The following is a 20,600-nucleotide window of genomic DNA, read 5'->3' as shown; positions in this document are numbered from 1 at the left end:
TCGAGGCTTCTTAATGCAGGAACGCATGGATAGCACGCGAGCAAACACTCATGCATCGCGTTTGCACTCACACACGAACACACTGACCCAACGTGCGAACACACCCACAATTACATACCTGTCATATGATTGATCTAATCCCTAAAAAAAACCCCTGCCTACATTGCACCAACTATGGCAACCATTTAACAAGTAAGTCAGTATTTTACAAGATGCAAATGATACGCAGATATTTTTCCCAATACTGCTAATATACTGTATATGTGTTTGTCTGAACCACCCATGTAGACATGAGTCTGAATCCATGTGTGTCTGTGAGACATGGTCTTGCTCTCTTGCCATAATATGCTCCATCATGGCAGTTAGTTTAGGACGTTTCATGGGCACTGAGTGGACACAGGAAAGAATCATCTTACTGATGGGAAAAAGGAATGCTGGAGGCAATTACCTCCCTGACTCTCTGTCCTTGGGTCAAAAGGGGACTGGCCATAAACGCCTGGACACCAACAGAGACAGACCTCTGACCATGCAGGCCTTGTTTCACTCTCCCTGCAGCCACTAACGTCAGCTGGTGGAAGAGGCCCTGGTTGTTTAAATTTACAGCACAAAATCATCCTGTGCCATGAACAAACAACAATGGAAGTATTCATCCCACATGAACAGATAAGGACACAGCATTGCTTAGACTCTGGCCATTTTTAGCATAATGAAAACTGAAACACCACAATGTCTCATCAAAAAATGTTTTTTTTTCTGCCCAACATTCATTTTCAACTCACTGCACAGGTGCTAATATACCTGCTATTACCTATCGTGTCTTCAACAGGGTCATCTGGGAGCAACGATAATTACAATCCACGACACTCAAGATGCCATTTTTGCTGCTGAACATGTTCGACAAGCTCGACAAGAACATAATACACACTTGCCAACTAGGCAGGTGACGCCATCGCTTGTCAGACAAAAGAGTATAGCTTGGTGCTTTCTGGATGCCAAACAGCTGAATACAGTTGTGTTATCATAAAAACCTATAGTATGATGTAATTTTATTGCAACTCTATTCACTCACCAATCATTCAGGCAGACCCTTACTATGGCAGACAATGATTTAATCCCTAGTTGTTTAAATATTTAAACAAAAAAAGGTATAAAAAGACAAAAGGACACCATGTACATTTAATGATTCAATCTAATAGAATAGGTTTTTCTTTTTCATTCATGCCCTGCAAGGAATTTTTCAGCTACAGTGCAGTGCAAGAGTTGAATGAAACGGTCTGGAACGTACCATTCAAATTCAGGAGGGGGAATTCTGTGGCATACATTAAGTATCTGCAAACAGAAATAGTCCAAATAAGAATGATTTGCAGAATCTACTCGATTAAGCTGTTTCTATCTAATTATAAAATATGAGCTTAATGTGGCGTGTTTTAAGTGACCACGAAGCTGGCGAGGTAAAGAAATCCCCTACTGTAGCTGCAGGTTGGACCGTGCCAAGATGATGTTACGATCGGCCCTTTAAAGTCGCTCCACTTCCGAGATGAAGTAAAGTAGAGCTCCGCCGCACAGTAAGAAGGCATGGACTGACAATCTGTTCGTCTGAAAAAAAGCCCCAGAGCTAGACGTGCTATGTTGAGAGAGCACATTTGGGACTTTGGGATGTTTCCTGGAATCAAAACCGAAGGATTTTTCTTTTCGTTCAAATCTATGTAGGACGTGGCGTCTGCGTTGAGGTTCACTTGCGGCAAAAGAAACGTGCTTTTTTTTCACCTTTCGTGCAAAGACAACAAACAGCAACCTGGACTACTCTTCCGAAACAGGAATGGTTTATCCTCCCGAAGGTTTATTCTACATCGAAATGGATCAAGCACCTCCAGGTAAGTTAGGGTTAAAGGCAGCCATTGTCTCATCTGCGGGGGGTCAGAAAGACGTTTTCTGCATTTTTCTGCTTTCTCCTTTTGCAAGTGTCATCTTATATAATATCTATAATGAAGTTGACATCTGACAAATGCTGTGCAGGTGGCAGTGAAACGTTATAATGGCCAGGTCCTCGGTGCTGCGCTGCGCTCCCCCAGTGGCATTGCCCAGGCATGCATAGCGCAATTCACTTGCCAATTACGTAATACCTTTCTGTGGACCAGGCGCAGTGGCTTGCCTCTTTTCTTTTGTCCCGACACATATGACAAACTTGGACAGAAATGCACAGCAGGTTTTTTGCATTTCCTCGCACGCCAGGGGAAGATTTGCGACAGACGTGCTGCGGTGTGAATAGTGCATTTTGAAGGCAATATAGCTGAGGGTGCGTTAATGAGCGCCGCATGAAACGAGCGCTTTGTTCTCCTCTGCAGCCAGCCGTGGCTCATCTGTGTGCTGCTAGCTCTGAAAGTAGGCTAGAGGCAAGCAGGCTAGACAGCTCGTCTCATGACTTAACTCTGCCAACTCACCAACACTTCATTTTTTATTTACATTTGTCACTTGACCTCCGCGTTATTACATTGTCCTGACAGTGTGACACTTGTATTTCGTCATCCCAGCCCTGTTATCCTACACCAAGCTAAACTAAGTTGACTTTAGCTCATTAAAATTGCATCATTATTGTTTTCAGTCATGTCATGTATTCTAAGTAGACTTTTATTAATAAGGGTAGCTTATAAAATACAAAACAGTGTGAGTTTAAAATGAATATAAGATACAATACAGACATTTTGTATTGTTCTTATAAAGTCTATTATGGAACGTTTAGGTGATTATCAAGACCCTAAGACCTTTTTGTATTCACTGTTTTTTTGGATTGTGACACTATGCAGAACCAGCGTGGCTGATTGTATTATTTCATACTTAAATTACGTGGCTCTTGTCTGTACTGGTATGTGGCTTTTGGAAGCCAGTTGAGTTTCTTGGCAGCCGTCATGAGAAGGAAAAAAAGGGGGGAAGGTGTGCAGATTTAATTTTGCTGGGTTGAGGAGCCGCAGCTTTTTCGTTTTTGTGCCTGGCACTGTGCTGCTGCACCTGCCTTTTGTTTATTTTAAGGTCAGAAAAAGAGGAGAGCGGATGGTGGGAGAAACCCACATTTTCTCCTCTCTGAGGGTGCTCTTGTATTCTCCCTAACTGCCTCATGAAAGGCACTTTTGTCCTGCAGTGAAATATATCGCCCTTCACCTCCTCTTGATGCGGTTTGCCCTCCTTTTTCATTTTTAGGAAAACGCTTAGACTCTCTTTTTTCCCCCCTTAAGGTTGATGGAAAACTTTAGATCTGTAAGAGGGTTATAATTATAAAATGTGAAAAGAAGTTCAAGAGGCTCGGAATATAATGTCTGTTTTAATGTAGAGTTCCAACAATTAATAAATGAGTCAATCTAAAGAAATTCATTTTCAACTAATTTGATAAACAATTGAGAGTTTAAGTATTTTTTTAAAGCAAAAGCATCAAACATGTTTTATGGTTCCAGGTTCTCCAACGTGATAATTAGCTGCTTAGTGTTAAAATGTAATATATTTGAGTTTTGGGTTTTGTCAAACAAAACAAGACATTTGATGACATCACCTCTAGGATACTGTCATGTTTCCCTGTTTCTGTATGTTACTAGACCAAATGATTGATCAAGAAAATAATCAGCAGACTGAACAACAAACAACGTTAGTTACAGCTCAAATTTAAAACTTCTAATGCAATTCAATAAAGTGTGAAAGGAGGCTGCTGAGTTTAGAAATTGGACTTCAAATGTACTTTTGGACTAAGCGACAAGTGCTGACCACACTTAAGATGTAATATCTCTTGGAGACATGCCTGGGCTTGTCCACAGATCTTGACGGGCTCCATCAAGCAAGGGTGTGACTGTGTGTGTGTGTGTGTGTGTGTGTGTGTGTGTGTGTGTGTGCATGTTGTGGGGTGGGGGTATACATTGAGATAACTGAATTTCCCTAACACGCACACACAAACATCCTTGATTGTAATGGTCATGATATTGAAGCAGTCATGTTTATAGCACTTGACTTAAAACATTTCACAACAGGTCAATGGCATACAACTTTCAATAGATCTCTTTCTAAGAAACTGTCACCTTTATCCTCTCTTCTGATCTCTCTCTCTTTCGCTCACAGCTCTCCCTCCCAGGTCAACAAAGCCAGTGTCTTCCACCATGAACAACAATGGCCTTTCACCACCTGCGTATTCACTACAGGATGCCGAATGGTATTGGGGAGATATAACTAGGTAGAGTATTTTAACCTTTCTAAATGTACTGTTTCTTCATTTGACGTTTTGGTATATTTGATCCATTAACTGTTAACTGTCTTCCCCTCAGGGATGTAGTAAACGAGAAGCTCCGCGACACACCTGATGGGTCCTTTCTGGTGCGTGACGCATCCACAAAGCTTCAAGGAGACTTTACGCTGACGTTAAGGTAAGCAAAAGTAAAAAGACAATTATTTCCATCAGAGCATCACTCCAAATGTCACTGGTGGAGCTTACAACCTATTTTTTACGCTTGATAATCAAATTTTGTGCTTTGCTGCTTCCCCTTCTCAGGAAAGACGGGCACAACAAACTGATCAAGATTTACCACCGTGATGGGAAGTATGGGTTCTCGGACCCCCTCACATTTACTTCAGTGGTGGAACTCATTTGGTACTATCAGCACCATCCGTTGGTGGAATATAACGCCACACTGGACCTGATGCTTACCCATCCTGTGTCCCGCTCCCAGCAGGTTAGTAAGCACCATTACTATTACATTATTGAATGTTGGTTAGCAATCTGACACTGCAAAAAATGTTTGAGTGAAAATGATGATAAGGCGATGATGATAAGAGTATTGTGCATATTTGATTAAGTGGTGTTTTTGACATCAGGTGAAAGAAGACAATGTCGATGTTGCTGGAAGAAAGCTAAAGGAAGTCCACTGTCAGTATCAAGAGAAATCAAAGGAGTTCGATCGTCTATATGAAACCTTCACAAAGACCTCACAGGTAAAAAAAACAAAAAAAACAATTATGAAATTAATTCTGAAGTCTGCACTAAAAACCAAAATATCAATTCTCTGCTGAAGAGTATAACTGGCATTCGACAATCTCCTGAGTCATTTCTAATTTGATGTGTTCTTTGCAATGTAGGAGATCCAGATGAAGCGAACAGCAATTGAGGCCTTTAATGAGACAATGCTGATCTTTGAGGAGCAGTGTCGCGAACAGGAGCGTTACGGGGAGGAGTTCGAGAGGAACAATCAGACCGACGCAGCTGACAAAGATCTGGAGAGGTATGTCATTACATCATTGTCCAAAAAAGGTCCCTATTAAGTGAATCACATCCTAAATGCAGAATAGTTTGAGTACATTTTTGTTGCAGCCCAAAACTGAAAAACCCTAATCAGACCTATGACGTTCTCTCTTTAGCTTTCTGATAAATTATGAGAAGCTGAAGTGCCGTCTTGGGGAGATCTACGACAGCAAAATCCATCTGGAGGAAGACTTGAGAACCCAGGTGGAGGACTACAGAGAGACTGACCGGAAGATGAACAGCTTGCGACCTGACCTCATCGAGCTACGCAATATCAGAGACCAGTACCTGAAGTGAGTCGCATCAAAATCTTGTTTGTAGTATCTGTGGTAAATCCCATAAAAGGCTTTATACTTACTTAAAGTTAAAATTAAACCTTTTTATGCGTCTTTTCTCCTCACAGCTGGCTTAATCACAAAGGCGTACGGCAGAAACGCATAAATGACTGGCTGGGGTTACTGAGCGACAGCCTTGACGAGTAAGTTTGAACTTATTCTGTCAAGAACTGGCATTTAATAATACAAAATGAGCATGTAAATGAAATATAAAGTATGAGAGAACTTACAGTGTGGCTCTTATTTTTCCAGCACATACGTGTTGAAGGGAGATGAGAAGAATTTGCCACATCAGGACGAGACCAGTTGGTTTGTTGGTGAGCTGAGCAGGACGCAGGCCGAGGAGATGCTTCAGGGTAGAGCTCCTGGAACATTCCTGATCCGTGAAAGCAGCAAACAAGGATGCTACGCCTGCTCCGTTGTGTGAGTACAACATTCCAGAAAGCAGAATCTGGAAAAATGGATCACTTTTGAAATTAATATTACACATGGTGTGCTCATGTAACATTCATTAATACCTTTTTGTTTTTGATTCATTTCAGTGTGAATGAAGAAGTGAAGCATTGCATGATCTACAACACACCACATGGGTACGGCTTTGCAGAGCCCTACGACGTCCACTGCTCACTGAAAGACCTTGTCCTGCACTATCGCCTGCACTCCTTGTTGCAACACAATGACGCCCTGGATGTTCGGCTGTCACATCCAGTACACGCCAAAGCCCCAGCCACGCCTTCGCAACATGCAGAGGAACACAAACTCTTACAGACTCCTAAACACACAACGGGGCTCCCGCCTGCCGCTCCCGAAATGTAATTGAACGGAGAGAGACAGAAAGGACATGTTTACTGTATCCTGCGAGAACGACTGCATCGAGGTGCATTGTGTGAAGTTTTGCACTACAGTGATTCCATCGGTGTTTGTGAATGGGATTTCACAGATTGAAGTGGGACCGTAACTTGAATGTCAGCTTGAACTTTGGGAGGGTGGGGAAGGGGGGGGTTGTTTTTTGTTTGTTTTCAAAGAGACTGTTTAAGCTTTCAAAAAAATGTTTTGTACTTCATTTATTGCCGTTTGTTTAATGGACACCTTTTTGGTAGGGATGTCGACAACCACAAAATTGCTCACTGAGGTCAGGTGCTGCATCTTCGTTTGACTTTTACAAGCGAAGTTGGTGTTGCCAGAGATGTCCATTTTCCCTAGGTAAAATGTATTCAGTTCTGAGAATTTGACCAATAGGTTACATATATTATATTGGGTTGCTACTACTTAGTGCGTTTGTGAGGGGAAAGATGGTGCTGTAAACAGGCTGTTTCCGTCATACCAGGTTTGGTGGACCAAACCATTTTTTTGGGTAAATGCCACGTGTGAATATGTGAAAAGTCGTGGTGCATCTTGAAAATTTCCCCCTTTCTTAACAAACATTCATATACAGTGGATATTATGTAGCATTAACATCCTGTAGAATACCATTGTATTAGCATATTCAATGTTATACCCATTGACCAAAGCACTTAATTGTGAGCAAAAACACATCCCTGTTTAGTCCAGTAATTGCATTTGGGCAAGGGGAGGGCAATTTATGTACACCTGCTGATGTGCTGATCAAAACATAATCTGAAGTACTGTATGTTATATTCTGTTACTCAAAGAAGTATAAGCTTTTTGTATTCTATATATATTTTTTCTATAAACATGCCACAAGATGAAAGCTTGAAGAAAGTGCAATCCAACAGTATTTCTATTGTTGCAATGTATGATGATGATGATGGTGGTGAAGGTGATGCTGTTATGAGAGGTTGACATTTGCCACAAAAATGCACTCTCTTTGGTGGTGTTGGTATGATGTGGCCTCCTATGTTTGTGTGAACTGCCAGAGGTCCGGAAGTATCCTGCCTCCATTACTTGAACTGTGGCATTGCTCGAGCTATGAATGTTTTTCATGACATGCAGCCTACATAGCTTAAGAGGAAAGGAATCCATGTTGAACTTGGCACATTTTTCAAGTTTGAGGACAATAGATACTCTGTACAGAGAAACTGTAAAATGTATTTCTGAGGTTGGTTCATGGAAGGAGGGTGATTTAGCCTCTTGTATTAAAAAATACTCCACTGGGGGGATTGAGGAAACTCCTCAAGTGAAGCTGAGCAATGTGAGAGACCTTTTTCTTGCTAAAAGACAATAAACTGATGAGAGTTTTGTCAGCTTACGTAATCCTTTGCTTTTTTTCTGAGTCCATTGCTAATTCTGTGCATAGTTTACAATTTCTTTCATTTACAGTGGCCATGTACTGCAGGATTTTGTGAAATTGTCACATTTTACTAGGTCAAATCATGTTAAAAGTTTCATGGAATAAGTAAGAATATGACTAAATACAAACCATAAAAGCGAGATAACTAGTTACCTAAAATTTCCCGTCTGTCTCTAGTGTAGCCATTGTAGTCCAATGAGCTTATCCTTAGGTCAGGAGAGATAGGAGGCGGTGAGGGCACTGGAGGACACGCTGTGGACAGATGGAAGAGAAAGGAAGCGATAAAGACAATGGCAGGATATGTGCAGGCCCTTTCCCTGTTCAGTCTGAGTCACAAGAAAAAAATCTGTTTCATGAGGAACATGCAATATTTTGAAACACTGTTTTTTTTTTTTTGGACAGCAAAAAGAAAAAAGTTCCTGTGAAAGGTATGCAGTTCAACTTTAAACATTTAGTACTAACTAGTGTTGGAGCACTTTAGGTTTTGTCTCCCGAACTTCATCATGCAGTCAAACACCATTGTGATCTCACAAAAAAGTTAATGTCTTCCATATTTCCCCAATTAAACTTTTAGCACCACCTACAAAGAAACCCTTGTGTGAACCTTGGTATATGGTGGCCACTCATGATGAAGATGATGATGATGACACCACCATCAGCTCTCTGTGACCAGAACAACAGGTGGCCTCTTTCACCCATCACATTAGGCCTGTGTTAGGCAGGGATTAATGAGGTGCAGAGGGCAGGGATGTACCGGTAGATAGCCTCAGTTCCAGGCCACGGATTACTTCCCTCTTACCTGTGTCAGCATAGAGAGCTGATGGACAAGGCGGCCTGCTAGGATGGACCAGATGCAAGAGGAGGTAGATAAGATAGGACAGACTGTACCAGCGCTGAGTCACCCTTAGGCTGGGAGTGTGTCCGAAAGACAGAGAGAGAGTGGGTAGAGAAAGTGTGTGGGGTATTCACAAGAGAAGGATTAGAAAAAAGTAGGACTCAAAAAGTGCACCTATCCAACTCAACTAAAAATGGAGGCTGGTGGGACGGTCTGGTTGGGCCTTTTTGCTACATTTCCTTAAACCTGAAACATACTCTGCTGTTTGGCTACATCCCAATGCTATTTGCCTTCACAGCAGTTTAGCTTAAACTGCTTGGTCCTATTTTCCTTAGCTCCCTGAAGCTGAGTTTAATCTATGTAAAAAAAGAAAAAAGAAAAAAAAAAGAAAAGGAAAGAAAACCCAGCCCCCACATCTTTTTCCTCTTAAAAATACATACAGGCCTCCTCCACTTTCCTCTCTTTCTCCTTCCTTGTCAGCACACCTCGGTCGTTCAACTCGCTCGTTTAAATTCATAGTAATTTTCCTTTATAGTTCTCAATTTAAATTATTCCTGGCTGGGGGGGGGGGGGCAGGAGGAGGAGGACGACGACGAATTACCTTTGGAGTCACGCCTAAAAAACACACACACACACACACACACACACACACACACACACACACACACACACACACACACACACACACACACACACACACACACACACACACACACACACACACACACACACACACACACACACACACACACACACACACCATCAACTGTCTCGCAGGCTTTCAGGAAAAGAGGTTTTCGCCTTCAGTTCGGCCACAACCAATCACATCTTTCCTCCCCTCTGTCTCCGTCCGATTCCACCGTTTCACGCTGGCCTGTCAGCCAATGGGAGGCCGAGAACATGCCGAGCGTCAGCCAATCAGCAGCCAGTTGCTATGTCGGAGGCAGAATCGATAAGAGAGGGATTTTTTTTTCCTCCTCTTTTTTTTTTTTTTTTTTTTTTTTTTTTTTTTACTAGCTTACATTATAGCTGGCTTATAGGCTGAAGGCAAGAGATCCGGTTGCCTGCCAAACAGCATGTAGGCTATGGACTGAAGCATTAAACATACCAGCTCCACTCTGAATCCTCTGTAAAAGCTCCACATTTTAAAAACTTAGCAGTACATTCTGCATGTATCTGACTGTTCATGCACATATGTATAAATTTATCTATAGCCTATACCTAGAATTTAAGTTTATATGTTGATCATCCTCTGAGTTCTTGAGGCTATGGAATTACTGGAAAATTAGGCTGGAAAATAGTTTCCGAGCCTGGAGGAATTATGGTAAATGGTGCTTAACAAACAAGTTTTAGAAATGTTGCGGAAGATTGTACGCTGTTTTTTGTTTTGTTTTTTCCTTCTTCCTTTGGTCAATATATAAGGCAGTGGTTCTCAAACTTTTTCATGTCAAATGACCCCTAAACTTTTGTCTCAGATTTTGTGCCAGGGTTCCCCATCTGATAAGACTTTTGCTTTTAGCTGTTTATTACAGAAAGTGTGTGAAACCCATGAACAAAGTAGTCGTTGTGTTACTTATTATATGGATGGATTGGATAGAGGGAAAATAAGTTATTCCCCTTCTTCCCCCCGAACAACAAGTTCAGAAGAATAGACAAAAATATATAAAAAAAAGTTGATTATGTACTTTAGGGCCCAGTGTACAACACATTCAATGCTAATATAGGCTAAGTTACTATAGTAGATATTCCACACAATGTCTTTACATTGTGAGCAAATCTTAAAATGTTTAAAGATTGTCAAACCATTTGTCCTAATTTCGATCCTGCCAGATGTCTCTTTCTTTATTGGACAAATCAATTAAATCCAAAAATAAAATTATATTAGGTCATTAATCCTCAAAGGACAAGCTCACAATTTTTCAAGTCTGTCTTAAAACAACAGCCAGGTGTCCATATAAACAGTGAAAGAGGCTTTCCTCACTGTAATCATTCCTCCTCTTCATACTGTTTAAAGATCCCCTTCAAATGTGCTTTCAGTGTAAGTGATGGGGGCCAAAATACACAGTGTGTCCACACAGTCATTTTGTGCAAAATGACTGTGGACGCATGAGGCTTCAGCAGTCTGAGTTAGCCATATCAAGTGGATATCTGCCATATTTACAGTGTTTTTAGCACCAAATTCCCTCTTTGTGTTTCCCTGTTAAGCTGTGGTGGAAGTATAGCAACAAAAAGAGTGACTTTGGCACTAAAAAGACTGTAAAGTTCTACTTGATTTGACTCATTTGAACAGCTGAAGCTTCGTATTAGCTTCAGATAAACTTTTAAATACATTTTTGCACAAAAGTAAGACTGTGGCCTCTATCACTATTGAAAATGTATTATGACAAGATCTTATTCATTTCAATGTTCATTTGCGTACCTGACTGTTGTTTGAAGATAGATGGGAAAACAGTGAACCTGTACTTTAAGGTCCAGTGGTAGGTACAACCACAATATGAACTTTACCCTTTATTTTAAGTTGGGAATAAAAGTGAAACAGCAGAAATATTATAAAACAAATGTTAATGATAGGATGTAGGATTTTCTGCTGTTGTGTAAAAAAAAGTACTTATGGCATCTTCCTGTAAGTGCAGTAGCTTCAAAATATAAAATGGTGGTCTCAGTGACCTCTGGTGACAATTGTAAGGAGTTCAGATCGCACAGAGATGAGAGGTGACACTGAGTCAGCTCTTATGGTGGATAACATACCACCGTTTGCTGACAAACCATTCAGGAGAGATGCCAATCCAGATCCACAACCAATCAGATTTGCAGTTACCAGTTTAGCCTGGGATGGAAGATGATATCACCTCCTTAATACAGGTAGAGCAGGACACTGACAAACTCTAAGTATAACTTCCTTTTAATTAAAGTCCAAACATTTTCACACACACAAAACAATCTTCTAGTGACATGCAGTATAACAACTTGTCTTTCTCAAGGAAAAATCCTCATTAAAGATTTCAACTGTAATAAATGAAGGACTTTAGCATTCCTCAAGCTTTAAAGACAATCTCATTGTGGGAGTTCAGCTTTCAAATCAATAAAGATCAAAGAAATAGTTGGCAAGCACACAGCCAGCAAGCCAGTCTGGCACAATACTGACTCTCTGTCATCTCTATGCTGACTGATAGAAATGGCAATAAAGCTTCAGAGTTAAAATATGGAACAAACTTGTTCTGGAAGTATGTACACTATAGGTAGTGAACGCTGGCCAAGATAATGAAGGGTTACAGAGGACAGAAGTCCTGTCACAAACACAAGGGTTACGCATGCGTTCAGAAGTCCATTAAGGTGAAACACAAGGGTTGTGCAGTTCAGAAGTCCTTCCAGGTGAGAACAGGAGCCTCTTCTGGCAACATCAGGACAAACATTCACAACTGCCAGGTATTGGTAATGAGAAGAACATTGTATTATTAACACAAAGTACCCTCTTCCTACAACAGGGATTTTTACAATACAAGTTATGGGCAATATTATGGAAATTATGGAAGTAAAAATTATTCCCACAGATTTCTGTAATTACTTGTTTTGCTTTATCTGGTATGATTTAAAGCCAATGATAATACTCAATAAACTGTAATATCTACTCCCATAAGAACCCTTAAGCTGTCGGTTTCATCTCATGATGTTTTTCTTTCCTGGTTGAAGCAAAGTCTCGCCAGAGGACAGAGCCCTAATGAAAAAGCCAGGCATACTCTGCACTTTACGGAGAATGGTAATTATGGTGACCACTTTCCATAGGATGACCCTCACACTATTTAGTTTTTCTCAAACTTCATGGCAGATTCTGGGAGCGAGTCGAACACTCTTTCCCATCATCACCACGGGGGACAGAGTATGATGGGTGAAAATCATAATAATTTCATGACAAGTAAAAACATCGCCTGCATGAGAAAAAAGAGAGAGAGAGGGCGAGAGAGAGAGAGAAAGAAACTTCAGCCATGCCTGGGAAAAAAAGCATAATCACACTGCAAGAGAATAATTTTCACCAAAAGAAGTCACTGTGTCAGTGCATTCAAATTCATATTAACACCTCACCTACGTATTAAAACCTGTTTTACCAGATACACCTGCCTGGGCAGCAGCATAAAGAACAAAAGGAAAAGAAACAAAAGCACTTTCATACCACAAATGAAACACATAAAGCCTTGACACAAGCAATAATGCATGAATTTAGTCATTAGGTTAATTCATGATTTTTGACAGAGGCCTGTTTTCTGCCTAACTATGAACAATAGAAAAATCAAGAATCTGAACCTCCAACCTCTGAATGTCCATCAGTTTTTCATGTTCTGATGGATCTTTTATCATGTTTGGAAAAAAACCCCATTAATGTCCCTCTGTATGTTTCATCTGTTGATTGAATGTTGTTGGATGCGGTTGTTGTCACCCGTCAATGAAACACCAATGAGGCTCTTGAATTGCAAAGCAGCACTGATCACCTCATGACTGCTAAAAATAATGTGATTAACACATACTGTATGTCAGTCGTGTGGTGGAAATTGTGCCATTATTGAGGGGGGAAAAGAGGTTTATTTGAATATGTAGAAGATTTTATCCTCAAGGCTTTCATGGTTTTCTGAATGAACATGTTGCCAAGTCAAGGCTGTTTAATTTAAATGGAGTGACAATAAAATAAATGTCAGAAATCATAGGTTAAAAGAAGTAGGTTGAAGTTTACTAATCAAAACCTGAGCTGTCTTTCCCCCCCCTTTTTTTGGTCAGTACCTAATAATGTTTTTTCATGTTCACACAGTCACTGTTGTCTCTCAGAGCGGATAAGTAAGATGTAAATCTAGATTTTCAAATTCCTCTCAAGATGTTTTGTGGCAAAGAGAGAAAGAAGACTGGAGTGGCAGGTAGTGTGTTTGGGTTTCCAGGGTTCAGTCAGTTCAGAGATTGAGCTTTGTTTTTTTTATTGGCTTATTGGCTAGAAGTCCATTTAAGTTTTATCCAATAAGCTAATTCTTCTGCTGGGATAATGATCAGGCTAGATGCTGTTTAGGAAAACACGACACACTGGAGATTGGACAATGCAGGGCAACCGGAGGGCAACCAAACCAAGGGCGTAGCTAAAGTCAGCCAGGTTGGCACGGCTACCCTTGAGTTTTATTTGGCCAATGCTGGTGCCACCTCATATTCTGTGGCTCATGGCTGGCCGTTTAATTCTGCCTGACACAATGAAAATGGCTGGAAATACAAGTCTAGTGACAGACGTGACATGACTTGTATTTCCAGTGTGTGACAGATAATCTTACTGGATGTTTCAGTTATTAACCCTCATATGTCAGACTGTAGTTCTTAAGCTTTGTCACCTCGCATCAGTGCACCAGACAGATCTAATGAGTCCTGCGTGTCTAATAACAGGTTTCCAACATAATATTTAAACTAATTTGATGTCAAGCTACTGAACAACATATTGGACAACCCACTGCTACTGTTAAGAGTCGGCTGGGTTGTAGACTTGGTCAAGTCTGCAGTAGAAGAGATGACAGCCAACACATTGAAACATAATTACATGTAAAATTACCATTGTGTAAGGCTGTAAGCATACTATGATAATTTAACATGCTAGGTTTCTGTGGCTTGTTGTCAAGGGCTTCCATATTTGTTTAGCTGCTGCTTTAAAGTCAACACTGCCACCTGCTGTTGCATTTCATGATTATTATCATTTTAATAACTTTATATAGCACTTTTCAAAAACAAATTACAATGCTTTACAAAGATATAAAAATCAGTTAAACTACCACATAAATCATTAATAAAAGTAAAATTTCAAAAATAAGTGAGGTATGAATTATTTTTTTAAAAACAAGAGCAAAAACAAAAGAATAATCTGTTCAGTTAATCGATTTTTATAACTGATTTATCGTTTATTAAAGACTTAATTAAAATTAAATAAACATAGCCTAATTAAAAAACGCTTTCCTCCCCAAGAGACAAGATGTTCGGGGATTGATTAGTTACGGCGATGGAGATTGAATACTTCTACTGCCAGACCAAAACAATCGATCCGGATTGGATTGACAGTCAGCAGGGCGGCGGAAGTTTACCGCATCCTCATCAGTAAACTTATGGGTAAGTTGCGGTTAAGAATACGCAGAAATGTGACTTTTTTAAAAACATGCATGTCTCTGATTGTCAGTGAGCAGAGTCTGGTGGAGCGGTAAAGTTGTCAGATGTGTGTTGACCATTTTATTGTTGAATATGACCCCGACGAGCTGTTGGCTAGCATGCCTGGCTAACGGCGGTGGCAGGTGTGTTTTCATGGCCAGTACATCGACAGTGAGATGGACAGTGATCTCCTATGACTGCTCCAGTGTGTTTAACCATGAGACAGTCGAGAAAAGCACTTTTTTATACGTTCATTACAGATTGCATGGTTTATAAAGCCATATTTTTGAAGTTGTTACACAACAGTCGAGTTGGTCTTTGTGTGGTCTCTTCATGTGTTTCTCAGGTCTGTTTTGTGTTCTGTAGATAGGAGGGTTTGGTGAATACTGGCCTCCATGGTAAACTGCCTCAGCCGCCATGTCCTCCACCTTTGTGTCAACATCTGCTGGTTGTTGTGGTGGTGGTGCTGCTGATGCTGCAGCTACCATGGCAACGCAGGCGTCTGAGCAGGCTCTGCTGGCCTCAGACCGCTACGCCAGACTCATTCTGGCCCAGATGAACAAGATGCGGCTCCGCAAAGACTTCTGTGATGTGGGGCTGAAGGTTGGCGGCCGTGTCTTCAGAGTCCACCGGCTGGTGCTTGCAGCCAGCAGCCCGTATTTCTCTGCACTGTTCTCCGGGGGGATGAGGGAGGCAGATAAAGAGGAGGTTCAAATCCTCGGAGTGGAGACCGAAGTGTTTGAGGTTCTGCTGGATTTCATATACACAGGTTGCCTTTGATACTAATATAATCATCATCATCACTATCACCATCACTGCTTTGTGTAAATTCTGCATAATCGCACACTGTTTTCTGAATGGAAATGTGTTCCCTTTTCCTATCAGGTGTTATCAGCGTGACCGTGGAGAACGTTCAGGAGCTGATGGTGGCAGCAGACATGCTGCAGCTGAACGAGGTGGTGTCTATCTGCGGAGAGTTTCTCAAAGGCCACATGGACCCTTCCAACTGTGTGGGCATCTTTCAGTTCCTGGAGCAGATTGCCTGCATGGAAATGATGGAGTTCACTGAGAACTACATTCATGTTCACTTCCTGGAGGTATGAAATACAAAAGTTGATCAATTACATTGCATCTCTCTGCCATGACTCTGGTGTTGCTGTTTAACTCTGCCCTGTGTTTCCCTGCTTAACTGAAGCAAGATGTACAGTACCAGTCAAAAGATTGGACACACTTTTCATTCATGTCAACATTTTGACTGGTACTGTACATTTTGATTCCCTGTTTTAAAAAGTACAAACACCATCAGCGTTTTTTCAGAACTTAATTTGTTCCACTTATTTTACAGCCTATAATTGTGCAAACAGACTAACATTTCAACACTACTGTGTCTTCATCAGAGTCCAAGTGGACAAAGACATAAGGCAAGCAACATATATCATCAACCTAGACCAGAGGTGCAGTTGTCATTAGATTAGTTATTCAACAGGGTTTCAAATCTATCGGATCCACGGGTGGGAATGGTCTGTGTTCAAAATGCCACACCCCTAACATCATGTCACAAAGATAAAAGTACTTCTGTTCTCTGGAAGTTTGCTGTCCTCAAACTGAGAAGCACTCAACTGAGCTGCAGTTTGCTGGAAATTGTGCAGGGAACCCTGTTTCTACTAGAGTAGTTACACTTAAGTTTCCAAAATGGATTTAACTCCTCTGTTTTTGCATTTGCATTTGCTTACCCATCCTCATCCATCAACTGTCTCCCTTTTTAGGTGTGTGTTACGGATGAGTTCAGGGGCTTGTCGAAGGATCAGCTGGTGAGGCTTCTAAGAAGCGAAGAGCTGAGAATTGAAGATGAGTATCAGGTATTTACTGCAGCCATGGACTGGGTTCTTCAAGATGTGGCAAAGCGGAAAAAACATGTCGTTGAGGTGTTGGAACCGGTCCGCTTCCCTCTACTTTCCCCACAGAGACTGTTCAAGTACATAGAGGGTGAGCAGAATAAAACAAATGTATTGCCATTCCCATTCATATTCAAAATATTGACTTTAAATTTATGGCATTTTTGCCATTTTGTCTCTCAACAAAGGTATTACTGACTTCAGCCTGCGGGTGGCACTGCAGACTTTGTTGAGGGAATACACTGAAGTCACAAAGTCTCCCAAAGAAAATAAGATGTACAGTCAGCTACAACCAGCCAAGATGAGACCCAGAAGAAAAGCCAGGAAGTACCTATATGCCATAGGTGCTGTTTCACCTCTTAATTTAGCATATAAGAGTGAACTCTGATGACATTTGATAACATTTAAATGAATGCTTCAGCAGTATTCAAATTTGTGTGGGAAATGCAAAATAGTTTAATTCTTGCCAAAGCCAGGAAATGAAAAACAGTATGTAACATCACAATATGTGTGTATGTGTGTGTTTGATACTTCATTCAACTACATTAAACACGCCACTAATTGCTGGACCTTTGCTTGTTTTCTATTGACAGGAGGTTACACTCGGCTGCAGGGCGGCCGCTGGAGTGACAGCCGGGCTTTGAGCTGTGTGGAGCGCTTTGACACCTTCAACCAGTACTGGACCACCGTGTCCTCCCTGCACCAGGCCCGCAGTGGGTTGGGGGTCGCAGTTCTGGAGGGCATGATCTACGTAGTGGGGGGTAAGTTAGTCGAGCTCTGTTCGAATACAAGCCAATGAAATAGCCTGCATGGTTATCAGTCCAACACCACTTTTTTTTTTCTCAACAGGGGAGAAAGACTCGATGATTTTTGACTGCACAGAGAGATATGACCCAGTGACTAAGCAGTGGGCTGCCGTGGCGTCTCTGAATTTTCCTCGCTGTGGAGTTGGAGTCTGTCCCTGCCATGGGGCTCTGTATGCACTCGGTAAATGCCACGCTACTATTGCTGTGATTGACTAAAATACACACAGCACAAGCCTGTAGTTTAATTTTAAGCACTGTGACAGAAAGTAGGAGTAAGGTTACTCATGGTTTGATCAAATATGATGATAAAGAATGGTAAAAGATCAAAAACTACACCTGGAAAGTGAACTTTAAGTGAACTTAAACCATATTGCCCACGTGTAAAAATAACCCAAATATCTCAAAAAAAAGAAGAGAGAGAGAGAGAGAGAGAAAAATAGCACATAACCTCACTGAAATAAGAAAAAAAGTCATGTATAGTATAGTATTAACTCATATATTATAATTTAAATTGATAATTATTTTCTACTACATTAAAAAAACAATAAGACAAAAAAATGATGGTTATGCTGTGCTCGTGTAGGTGGTTGGATTGGCTCTGAGATTGGAAAGACCATGGAACGCTACGACCCAGAGGACAACAAGTGGGAGGTCATCGGCACCATGGCGGTTCCTCGCTATTACTTTGGCTGCTGTGAGCTACAAGGTGAGTTTTTTTTAATGAATACTCTCTGGTGCAACATGTAAGTGCTTTCACTGTCCATTACCATTCTATGAAGCAGAGATGTTTACAGTAGAGTCAATATACCAACAAATACTACTCCAAATGAACCTTCTTGCTTATGTTCACTACAGTTTATCTTAGTGAAATTGCTCTGAACTAAATGCTGTCGTCTCTCTTTCCAGGCTTCATTTACGTGATCGGAGGAATCAGTGACGAAGGAATGGAGCTGCGTTCAGCCGAGGTGTACGACCCCATCTCTCGCCGCTGGAGTGCCCTCCCCGTCATGGTCACACGTCGAGCCTACGTGGGAGTCGCTTGCCTCAATAACTGTATTTACGCAGTGGGTGGCTGGAACGAGGCGCTGGGTGCACTGGAGACAGTGGAGAAGTACTGTCCAGAAGAGGTAATGTTTTTAAAGTCTCCTTTTTTATGTTTGACTAAATATTGCTCAGCTTATGAATCTGTCTGGGTCCTTATGTTCCCCTCATCACTTTGCCTGTCTTTTTGTAGGAGAAATGGTTGGAGGTGGCCCCGATGTCAACTGCCCGTGCAGGGGTTTCAGTGTCAGCTGTCAACGGGCTGCTGTATGCTGTCGGAGGACGGGCTGCCAGTAGAGACTTTTCCGCCCCAGTGACGGTGGACTCCGTGGAGATCTACGACCCTCACCTGGATACCTGGACTGAAATTGGCAACATGATCACCAGCCGCTGTGACGGAGGGCTAGCTGTGCTCTGATCACCAGAAATAATCGATTCAAACAGTGAACATCTGAATCATCCCAAAACGGCGTAAAACTGATGAAAAGCTGCACCTTAAGAAACACAAGAGAACGGCTGTGTCACTAGCAGGCTTTCACATTATCATATATGTTATTTATACATGGATTAGACATGTTTTCTTTTCTTATTTTTAATTTGTCCTCCACATTTAACATTTTATTTAAGTTGAGCACAACTGGAAAACTGCCAAAACTGCTTCCACTTACGCTGCTTGATGATTCGTCTGTTTTCACTATTTTCAAGTCACTTAGTACTTTTACAAGAATGTCACGAATGAGGAGTAACGCCTCCTCTCGTCCTCTCTTTTGTATTTGAAGACAAAATGATCCTTTCAATGAGGATGACTTTTCTCCAACAGAGGAGTGAACGTGTGAACATTATTCTTGGATATGATGTGATGATTGTGTTTTTTTTAGTGTATTTAAGGAAAAGTTTGAGGTGTGTGCATTTCTACTTGGAGGATTTGTCAAACCACTTGAGCCTATTTAATGATGGTACCAAGCGACACTGGTAGGTGTCTGAAGTTTCATGGTGAGTGATTTCTGTAAATAATCATGAACTCAAACAGCACACCACTGTTCTCACACCAGTGCTGTGATCACTGGATTATTTTTGTATCTATGAACACAATCGAGTCTTCATTTCATTTACATTTCAGCTTTCTCATGTTGACACACTCAAGACAACATGCACATGTTTACCTTGTTTACAATAGGTAGTGGTAACGTTACAATGTTTCATCTCTGTATTAAGTGGCACATCAGGTTAACGAGCTGGTGGAGCTGCTGCACAGTAGCAGTATTGCCTATCATGTGCTGTTATCCCAAACAACACAATACAATACAATTACACAGCATTGATAACATATTTTGTTGGTTGCTTTTCAGACTCTAATAAACTTCATATAGTAAAAGAGTTTTCTGTGTGCTTGGTTTAAAATTAACCTTCATGACCTTTATTATTTTATTTAAGATCATTTAAATGTTATAACTTAAGAGTCATTTTCAAAAGAGATGACACCTCTCATCTCAAAATACTTATTTTAAACCGACAGTATGGAGATGGTTTAGGTCTATTGTGACAAATTAGACCTTTATAATTGCAATTGTAAAGGACTCTCCACTGTAAATATTACACTTATTTGTACATGAAGAACATAAACAAAGTCTTGACTGCAAGTTTGCTGCAGAGAACATTTTTTGTACTCTGCAAACAAACCACAGTGGCAAAACTGGTTCAGTCATATTACATTTGACTCAGTGGATTTGTGGCTCCTCATGCTGCTGCTGTCACTCTCCAGGAGCACACATATTAGAGATTTAGACAAAATTTCTTGCAGGATTGGTCTCTGTATCATATAACTCCTCACTATTCCAATGTCAGACTTGAGTCTATAAAAGGACAGATTTGTAGTGATATATAGGAACAGTTAACATGCATAACGTTGAATGATATAATTCATCTTTAACAAAGACAGCAGTTTACAAACTCCTATAAACCAATGCTTGAACATTTCTTCAGTTACAAACAGTCCCAATGTGTATCCA

General features: G+C 40.9%; 2 protein-coding genes and 1 long non-coding RNA gene across 3 annotated transcripts; 2 read left to right on the top strand and 1 right to left on the bottom strand.

Annotated features, from left to right (window-relative positions):
* The first annotated feature begins 1,569 nt into the window (after nucleotides 1-1,569).
* On the top strand, nucleotides 1,570-7,425 carry LOC128368529 (phosphatidylinositol 3-kinase regulatory subunit gamma-like). The gene is made up of 10 exons (XM_053329370.1): nucleotides 1,570-1,874; nucleotides 4,099-4,210; nucleotides 4,302-4,400; nucleotides 4,526-4,706; nucleotides 4,849-4,965; nucleotides 5,110-5,252; nucleotides 5,389-5,565; nucleotides 5,676-5,750; nucleotides 5,860-6,030; nucleotides 6,150-7,425. The coding sequence occupies exons 1-10, from the start codon at nucleotides 1,820-1,822 to the stop codon at nucleotides 6,421-6,423; spliced, it is 1,404 nt and encodes a 467-aa protein (XP_053185345.1). The 5' UTR covers nucleotides 1,570-1,819; the 3' UTR covers nucleotides 6,424-7,425.
* LOC128368532 (uncharacterized) lies at nucleotides 6,011-8,745 on the bottom strand. Its single transcript, XR_008321970.1, has 3 exons — nucleotides 8,658-8,745; nucleotides 8,012-8,110; nucleotides 6,011-6,058 (listed from the first exon to the last, which is right to left on the bottom strand). It is a non-coding gene; the product is annotated as an uncharacterized LOC128368532 (long non-coding RNA).
* Nucleotides 8,746-14,755: 6,010 nt separating this feature from the next.
* Nucleotides 14,756-19,919, top strand: ipp (intracisternal A particle-promoted polypeptide). Its single transcript, XM_053329367.1, has 10 exons — nucleotides 14,756-14,813; nucleotides 15,216-15,618; nucleotides 15,735-15,946; nucleotides 16,616-16,835; nucleotides 16,933-17,088; nucleotides 17,338-17,505; nucleotides 17,594-17,731; nucleotides 18,134-18,256; nucleotides 18,457-18,677; nucleotides 18,785-19,919. The coding sequence occupies exons 2-10, from the start codon at nucleotides 15,267-15,269 to the stop codon at nucleotides 19,007-19,009; spliced, it is 1,815 nt and encodes a 604-aa protein (XP_053185342.1). The 5' UTR covers nucleotides 14,756-14,813; nucleotides 15,216-15,266; the 3' UTR covers nucleotides 19,010-19,919.
* Nucleotides 19,920-20,600: the final 681 nt, after the last annotated feature.

The sequence above is a fragment of the Scomber japonicus genome, chromosome 12 (assembly GCF_027409825.1).
Source record: "Scomber japonicus isolate fScoJap1 chromosome 12, fScoJap1.pri, whole genome shotgun sequence".
NCBI classification, from domain to species: Eukaryota; Metazoa; Chordata; class Actinopteri; order Scombriformes; family Scombridae; genus Scomber; species Scomber japonicus.
Note: the sequence above shows the minus strand (reverse complement) of the source record. Positions and strands in the feature narration are given on the sequence as shown.